Here is a 9,838-nt window from a genome sequence, read left to right on the forward strand (position 1 = left end):
ATAAAGTAAAACTCATTTTTTAAAAAGATAATAAACTTTTATCTCTTTTTGTTAAATTTTATACATTAAGCATGATATTCAATTCTCTATATATAAATAATCTTTGTTTGGTTAACATTAATTCATTAAGTTATGTGTTTTTTTTATAATGTTTTTAATTTTGAATATGTACTAGAAAATATCAATTTTGAATATGTACTAGAAAATATCAATTTGGATATAAAAATAAATAAATAAAAATTGTTAATACTACGTTTGAGCTTCTATGGTATTGATGGCTCTTAATTATGCATTGCAACAATTGGAGTGCTATCCACATTATTGATAACGATCTCTTCGATGAGCGCACTAAGCACGTTAAGATTGATTATTATTTCATTAATCATCATCTTGTAGGGTAGCCTTCACTTGCATTTAGGCTGTCCTTGTGACCGCATCTTCACATTCAACTTGGCTTCCTTCATGCCATCTCGAGTTTAAGGAGATGTTATAATTTTAAAATATTAAAACATAAATATATAATTAAATAATAAAAAATAACAACCAAAAACAGTAAAATAAGTATATAATATATATATATATATATATCTCTCTCTCTCACGTTGGGGACAGGCAAGACTCAACAACTACAAGTTTGAAATCAAACTCTTGTCAGCTTTTTTGAGTTTTGTCATTTCCAAAACTTTGTCACGTGTGTGGGAGTCAGCAAACTAAAAAGTCTAAAGGCAAACACAAATATGAAACAAAGCAAAAACTTGACAAAGCAAAAACTAAAGTAAAAAACGAAAGAAGAGCAGACTGGCAGAGAGTCTGAGACGGAGCAAAGAAGAAGAAGAAGGGGGCGACCTCTGAGATGGCTGGGTTTTTCTTTTAGGCGATCAACACTAGGTAATGACATGGTGTGCTACCGAGTTTGTCAGTTAAGGGATTTTTCTTTTTTCTTTTTTCTATTTTTCTGTTTTTTCTTCTAAAAACTGGTACCGGCCGAAATGTAAATTTCGGCCGAAATTGACCGAAATTTGCCGGAATGGCCGAAATGATCCGAAATTGGCCGGAATTAGACCCGAGGTGGAATGAGTGGTATTACTGTTCCGGATTGCATCCCGGTATGAGAAATTCCGGCCGTTCCGGCCGGAACGGAACGGATTTAATAACAATGCTTGATAGTAATTCTTGTACAATGCAATTCTTTAGGAGTATTTTCTTTACATACCTTGTGTACATGGGGTTCCTCCTCTTCATCAATAATAATTATTACTTTTTTACAAAGAAGTCTTAAGATTCTAATGAATCTAAAGCAGTTTGTATGGTAAGAAGTGTTCAATTGTATTATACTTTAATAACTTCCAATGAGCTTTAGCTCAAATGGCACCTCCTCCCCTTGTAAGAGTAACGAAGAGGATGAGGCCATGGCTTCAACACTTGCTAGGTGTGTGTATAACTTACCAATAAAAAGAAAAAGCATTATGCTTCAATAACTTCTTAAACAATGTGCTTGTGAAGGATTTTTAGTTAATGTCAATGGTGGTCAATGTGATGTTTTTGGATTGTAGGGAGACTGCACATTTTCTGTGGCTAAATAAGCTTTTCTCATATTATAATTGTCTTACACTTATAATAATAGTCAATCAATTGGACACAACAGTCCAGAAGCACTTGAATATCCTCTTTCTATCATTGAAAATATTTTTCTAGAAAAAAAATAAAAATAAAAAACTTGGATAAGAATTTCTTTGGATATATGCTGTAGTACAACATTTTTATTATTTAGGGCATATTCGCACAATCGCACAGGTCATAAAACTTGAGGGCTATGAAGCAGATGATGTCGCAGCGACACTTGCGGTACAAGTTCTACAACGGGGCTATCAGGTGGTAATTGCCTCTCCTGATAAAGATTTTAAGAAATTGATTTCAGAAAAAAAGCCACTGCAAACCCAATTAATAATGCTGTAGCGACTGATTTTCCCTTTTTGGCTGGTTGTGTGAGTTATGTCATTCCTCACAATAAGATCCCGATTTCCACTTACATTGACCATTACATATGAATTAAATTTTGGACAAACCCAAGAGAGCATATTGTTAGCAAGTATCAACTGTGTCAAAGACGTCATTGTAGTTAGAGATGTTGGTATCTCTCCTGATAAGCTATTGTTTGAGAGATCCAAAACTTCTAATCCAATAAGTTGTGAAAGAGTTATTGGAATACTCCCTTCAAGGTGGTTGCTGCTGAGATTTAAAGCTATCTGCAACTTTGCTGGCATATTTGGAATCCTACCACTGAGTTGGTTTCCTCCAAGCTGGAGTTCTATCAGAGAATTCATGCTGCTAATAGTGTCGGGTATTGAACCACTAAATTGGTTGCCTTGTAAGTTCAAATTGATAAGGTTTCCCAACTTTGAAATTGTAGAAGGTATTGAACCACTCAGCAAATTCTAGCTGATATTCAATATTGATAATTTCTATAGTTGTGTAATTTCAATTGGGATTCCTCCAATCAGCTTGTTGGATTGAAGCTTCATAACTTGAAGATGGTGAAGATTACCCAACTGTATCGGCAATGTTCCAGTCAGGCTATTCACTGCCAAACTCAACAGTGCCAAATTCGAGCAAGAACCCAAATCCGGAGGTACTGACCCAGTCAAGCTATTGTTTTCCAGCTCCAAGTACATCAAATTCTGAAGTGTTCCAAATGTTGAGGTATGGATTGTTTCATTAAGTGAATTGCTTCCCAATTCAACCTGATCAATTTGAGATATGTTTGAAGGTATAGGTCCGGTTAAAAATTATAAGACAAATCTATAGTTGCAATTTTGTGTGGTGACAACAAGTCTGAAGGAATCGACCCACTTAAATATTAAACTAAGGTCTAAGTTCCTGAGGTTTGTTGTAATACCACTAGGAATTGTACCTTCAAACTGGTTTTATAGGCTGCAAAACGTGAAAGGGTTGTGATAGATGAAAGGCCTTTTGAATTTTTCCACTAAAGTTATTGGAAGACAAATCAAATTTCCAATTTAGAGAGATTTTCAATACTATCAGGAACAGGACCAGAAAGCCTATTCTGACTTAGGTCAATCAAAGTCAAATTCAACAATTCATGATTCGATCTGGGATCGTACCATGGAATTCATTCACAGAGAGCTGAAGCTGTTCCAAAACCGAGGAAAGGTTCTTAGGAATAAGGCCAGTGAAATGGTTGAAACTAAGTTTAAACTTTTGAGGGAAACCAATCCATTAACTGTAAGCTAATGTTTCCAGGAAATATTGGAAGACAAGTCTAAGAACTCCAACCCAACAAAACCAAGAAAAATAGGCAGAGAACCAGACAATCTATTTCCACTAAAATTCAAGAGTTTGAGCCCATCAATCTTACCACAAGCTGTGATGAATCATTTGGGATTGAGGGCAGTTGGTTCTTGGAGAGTCGAGACTCTCCAAAGAATCTATCTGGCAAAGCAGGTAGAAAGTCTGAAGAATGAGAGAAAACCCAGATAGTGATATTTTGGTTACGGAGGAATTCCCTGAGCTACACGTAACTCCTTTCCACGAACATGGGGCTTTGGTATATCCCATAAGGAGCGTTGTTGATGAACTTAGAAACATTGGACATGATGGTGTTTGCTTTGGGGATAGTGACAGAAAACCATAGGACAGAAAGAGTGCTTTTCTCTATCTGTTCATTTTAGCTAGAGCTGGGAATTGTTGGTTCTGACTTTTTTTTTTTGTTTTTGGTTATTAGATGTGTTGCATGTATTGGAGTAATATATAGTACTTAGTACTTGGTTTAGGTGAAAGGAAAGTGAAAATATATTACTGTACTTGAGAGTGTGAGAGGGGTTCTTGATTCTTGGGCTTTGTGTTCGGTTGGGGCAAGGAAATTTGTGGGAAATGGAAGATGAAGAAGAGTTGGCGTGTGCTTTGGGGTTGGCAGTTGACTGGACTTCAGAAGAAGACCGGGACTAACATAGTGTAAACTGTTAATTTATTCTTATTTTGTTTTAAGGGAGATGATGTTGTATCTCATTCTATGGAATTTCACATTTCTATTACTCATCGTCTGCATCAGCCATATAATTGTGAAAATAAATATAAATATGACTGTTGTCCTTAGAGACTTTTTCAAACTATTCAAAGTGGTGGGGTTCTCATTTTTTGTTTGTCTCAAACTTTTAGTCTTGGAGTTTGACTCTCAACACAGTTTGATTGGAGGGAGTTACAATAGTTTCTCTTTGGAATTGGAATTGTTGTTACTTCAGCACCCCATGGGCCACAAGGCGTGTAAAAACTAAAAAGTCTGTGGCATGGAACCCATTCCATGATTGACTGGAACAAGAAGCTTATTAAATACGCGTAGATGGGAATGACTCGGAAACCGAGATCCTACCAACATTCGCATATTTTCTATTTCCCAATTAATGGGGGGAGAGATGTCATGTATAATGTTTTTTTTTTTTTTTTTTTTTTTTTTTTTTTTTTTTTTTTTTTTTTTTTTAAAGCTTTTCTGACCCTTTTTTTTTTTTCAACTCATTAGGTGTCGATTTACAAGATTATTTATGTTTATTAAAAATGTAATGTGGCTAAAATTACACATGGATAGTCTCTTCAATTGTCACATAATAGGTTGGAGTAAGATAATTTCAAACGTGATTAGAGTCAAACCTTTTTTATTTTTTATTTTTTATGTTTTATTATAAATGATATTAGGGGTAGGGGCATTAATAAATTTTATTATATAGGCTTTATGAATTGGTGTATTGCTAAAATAATTCAAACCTTTATTTAGAGCTATTTTCCTCCAACTTAAAATGTGACAAATAAAAAAATCATTTATTTGTGTAGATTTATTCACATGATTTTTTTAATAAGTCATGTAACTTGTTTAAATAATATCCATAGATAATATTAAAAATAATCATGTTATTAATTTTAAAAAAAAAATAGTTTCAAACTAATCTGGGGCAAAATTTTGTCCATATTAAAGTTCACCAATTACTAATAGATTTAGCATTTTCTTTTTGTTATTGGCTACCAATTTGGAAAAAAAAAAGTTTCTGCTCTTTTCTTTTTAATCTCTGTCACTCTAATTTTCCTTTTGCAATCTTTATCACGGCCACAGACCAAAAGAGAGAGGTTTCATACGAGACAATCGGGCTTTATTATGGTTTAAATTATATCCATAGATAATATTAAAAATCGTCTTGTTATTAATTAAAAAAATAGTTTCAAACTAATCTGTAGCAAAATTTTGTCCATATTAAATTTCACCAATTACTAATAGATTTAGCATTTTCTTTTCGTATTGGCCACCAATTTGAAAAAAAAAAAAACCAAAAGTTTCTGCTCTTTTCTTTTTAACCTCTGTCACTCTAATTTTCCTTTTGCAATCTTTCTCATGGCCACAGACCAAAAGAAAGAGGTTTCATACGAGACAATCGGGCTTTATTTTCGGAAGTGAAGCAAACACAAATTTTCGGAGTTCAGACGTGTGTGTATTCAAAGTCTCAAATAAATGCTTGTGACTTGGGATGAGGTCAATTCTAGGTGGCTATTGACTCTATTTTTCTGGCCATGCGTACTCTAGTTTCACACACATCCTCTTCTCAAATTATTAGTCAATTGAAAGCCGGGTTTGTTTAAATAAACAATGTTGCAACTTGTAAGTGTGGCAAATCATCATTTGTGGTAAATTTTTCCTAATAGTTTGAGACTTCAATATTTAAGTCATTAACATCCTACACAATAAATTGTTAATATAATCTACCAAACATCACCTTTTCGGCTTTTCCATGATAAAGTAAAACTCATTTTTTTAAAAGATAATAAACTTTTATCTCTTTTTGTTAAATTTTATACATTAAGCATGATATTCAATTCTTTATATAAAAATAATCTTTGTTTGGTTAATATTAATTCATTATGTGTTTTTTTTTTAATGTTTTTAATTTTGAATATGTACTAGAAAATATCAATTTGGATATGAGAAAAAAAAACTGTTAATACTACGTTTGAGCTTCTATGGTTTTGATGGCTCTTAATGGATATAAGTGCTCCCAAGACCTTGAATGCCCTTATGCATTGCGACAATTGGAGTGCTATCCACATTACCGATAACAATGTCTTCGATGAGCGTACTAAGCGTGTTAAGATTGATTATTAATTCATTAGTCATCATTTCTAGTAGGGGAGCCTTCACTTGCATTTACGCCGTCCTTGTGACCCCATCTTCACATTCAACTAGGCTTCCTTAATGCCATCTTGAGTTTAAGGGGATGTAATACTACAAAAAATCTGGGGTTTTTTGACATTTTCTTTTAGTGTTGGTTCCAAAAACAACTGCTATAGACCAATGTTGTAGCAACAGTTACATAAGGTTGTAGCTAGTGTATCACATAATTAGTACATGTTGTACACCACTCATTTAGCACATATTGCACATGAAAAAGTCTCTCCAAACTAATTCCTCCTATATCTTTTTATTAGATGTGAATTTTAAAAATTTAACCGTTGGATTGCATATTCTTATTATGTTCTCAATGTTTGCAAAATTTTAAGAAGACATAAGTATTTGTGGTAAAAAATTTGCACTAAAAATAAGTTTATTGATCAAATAACAAATAACACTCAATTTGAATGAAAATTGACATGGATGTTAAAAACATAAAGAAATTTGACATACATGTTAAGAAAATAAAGAACATGTAATTCAATGGTTAGGTTTTCAAATTTATATTCAATAAAAATATATAGGATAATTTTAGAGGATTTCTCTCAAAACCAGTTTGAAGAGAAACTTATTCTGTTGCACACTGCCCATTTAGCACACGTTGCATATATACTTGGTCAGTCCATAATTGTGACTAAACTCTGTCAGCCCATTATTGTGACTAAAATGAAGGAATGTTAATAATCCCTGATTTTAGTCTAATTAAGGGCTCTTTATAGGTAAATTTTTGTATGTGTGTGCTTGTGTCTATATATATATATATATATATTCAATTTTTCATAGCACCTTTATGCACACACAAAAAAGAAAAAAAAAAAATTCAAGGAATACCAAGCGATTCTATACAACTTTGGTTCTTTCTGTCATTCTGTGTTAGTTTATTTCAACACTCTTAAAGAGTTACATTTTTTTTTTCTCATAATTGTTACGTCAACTAGGGATTGTTGTGTCCTTCTCAAAAAAAAAAAAAAAAAAAACTTGGTATTTTTGTTTCCTTATTATTATTGAATTATTTCTTCAACACGAGTTCCTCCATCTGTATAGTAGGATTTAACACTAAAAAAAACAGGGTACTGAATTAACACTTTGAGGAGTAAATATGACACCTTTCTTACGTTCATACTTTTTGCTATTTGATGAGTTTGTGTTTATACTTTTTTTTTTAATAATATTTTTGGAGGGGAGAAAAGAGTGTGTTTATACTCAATAGTCAAACCTCAATTAAGTCTTTGGGTCCCAACTCCCAACTTAGAGCCCGATTCACACTAAACTGGAAGAACCGAAGAAGTAGCTTAATTCTTTTCTTCTTCTTCTTCCTTTTATCTTTATTTTTATTTTATTTTTAAATTTAAAGGATCAGCTTAATTCAAAATTGGAAAACTGAAGAATGACTTATAAACGAGGACCCTGCCTTATGAGTATTATATTATGGGCATATCTTTCGTTTTCCATTTAATTAGGGGAAGGAGTATTAATGTCTCGCATAATATTTCTTTATTCTAGCCAATTTTATATTATTAGGGAGCAGAGCAATATCAGATAGATCAATAATCAATTGTTTATTTCATGGTTTTTAAACAAAGAAGCTACATTAGCATGCCTTGTATATGTTAACATGAAGTGTGCCATGCATGTGGAACAATAAAACGATTTTGTTTTAGGTTCAGCACAATGCGTCAAAGAGTGTTCAATATTTTATTTGAGTCTATACAGAACAGGCATTTAAAAATAAATAAATAAAAATTATCTACATATTGTGGAGGGTCTGCAACAGTCGATGTGTATTTTGACAAGAGAAAAACGAGTGAAGATGGCAGGAATTTCTCTTGGATCAATATGACTTTTTTGCTTTGAACTGTTGTCCTCTATAAGACAAACCTCCCCCTTTTTCTCTTTACGAGGAGCAATGCATGTTCGGAATTTGCAATTACAATGATATGTAAGTTTTCCATATGGCATTGGGAAAGATTTGCATAATAGGATAGAGGGCATCGTTTTATAGGTGTAAGAAAATGTCGACTATATGGAACATAGTTTTAGTTTGATCCAGATCCAGATTATGACCCGATTTGATATGGAAGTGTTATGATTTTTAATGAGAGATTTTGTGTGATTTAGTTTATGATATCAGCCCAAGCTAGATTGGGGTTTGCCACTGTGTGAGATATAAATAATATTATTTTAGATTAGAATTTGTTATGTTATTTTAGTGGGAAAAAACAATATTGCTATGCTTTGTATAAAATCACTGCAATTCAGTGGACATAAGCAAATTGATAAACTACGCAATTTCTTGTGTCTTGTGATTGTCTTTGTGTGTGTATTATTTTATTTTGTTTTTATTTTTGTTTTTTTTATCTAACAGATTTGAAAAGTCGTGTATATTCCCAACATAAAGGCCATTATTGTTATTATTATTTTTTGCTTCATTGAATGCCATGATTCTTCAAATATTCAATGATTCTTCGAACATATTTTAGTGGTGAAGTGTTATGTAAAGTATACTTTTGTTTCTATGAGATAATATAAACTTTTGTTCAAAGATTTTATATTCCATTGACCTGCTCTCACCTAGAAACTCTTTATACAATCAGCACTAGTCTAACGGTGATGCAATAACTAGCATAAAAAACAACCAACTCTATTAATTTTAAATTTTTTTTTTTTATTTTACAAGTTTCCCCATCTTTTTTTTGAGAAGGAAGTTTCCCCATCTTGATTGAACTGTTTCCTCTTCGTTCACACTTGCTTGTGTTTTGGGCAGTCCTAAATGGCAAGCCAGGCCTTCTCCAGCGTATTGTTTACCCTGAGAGTCTCTTAGTGTGATAATAAACGGCAGTGTGTGGTTGATATTCCTGTCCGTTTAAAAATGACTTATTTTCAGTAAATTATTTGTATAATATTTATAAAAAAATATATTATTTTGATAACTTTTACATTAAAACAAAAAACAAAAAATTAGTTTATTTATAAAAATAAAAAAGTTAAATTATTTGCTAAAAAGCTGAGAAAAGAGAAGAAAAAACAACAGATTTTTTTTTTCAACAATTCCCAAATGCTCACCCTAACATGGCGTGTCTATTTGGCACAAGTTTTTTTTTTTTTTAAATTATTTTTTGAAACTTTTATAAAAATTTTAAAAAATTGTGCCAAAATTTGATTTTTAATTTTTTAAAGATAAAACTATACTTTAAAATAACTTTTAACAAAATAGCAAATATATTTTTAGTAAAAAGTTATATCCAAACACACTAATGTACGTGTAGCTGAAAGGACTGACTCCTATGATCAGAAAACTCACTATTAGATTAATCAGCATGTGCTCGTCAGTAGAATCATTTTCATGCCACTTGTAGAAAACATATGCTTACTCAAATGCATCGACTACTATATATGTCTCCTTCTCCTTCTGCCAATCCTCATAAAAGGGTTTTAGATTCCGAGCACAAGCACACTGCATATGCCTCCATATTACAAAATATTATGTACACAAATTTTTTCACAAAAAATTTATAATTGTTAAAGTAGTCGACAATGAGTGGTGGAAAAAAAAAATCATAAATCTGTGTGTATAAATTATATATTTTCACAATTCACTATTAACCATTTCAA

General features: G+C 32.1%; 1 protein-coding gene across 1 annotated transcript; it reads right to left on the reverse strand.

Moving 5' to 3' along the window:
* Positions 1 to 1,706: 1,706 nt before the first annotated feature.
* LOC112021219 (receptor-like protein kinase) lies at positions 1,707 to 3,576 on the reverse strand. The gene is given in 8 exon segments (XM_065768958.1): positions 1,707 to 2,785; positions 2,788 to 2,858; positions 2,860 to 2,926; positions 2,929 to 3,096; positions 3,099 to 3,209; positions 3,212 to 3,394; positions 3,397 to 3,426; positions 3,429 to 3,576. Coding segments are annotated over 8 exon segments (1,695 nt in total). The 3' UTR covers positions 1,707 to 1,868.
* Between the last annotated feature and the right edge of the window lie 6,262 nt (positions 3,577 to 9,838).

This window comes from Quercus suber, unplaced genomic scaffold, assembly GCF_002906115.3.
Source record: "Quercus suber isolate HL8 unplaced genomic scaffold, Cork oak 2.0 scaffold_1028, whole genome shotgun sequence".
Taxonomy (NCBI): Eukaryota; Viridiplantae; Streptophyta; class Magnoliopsida; order Fagales; family Fagaceae; genus Quercus; species Quercus suber.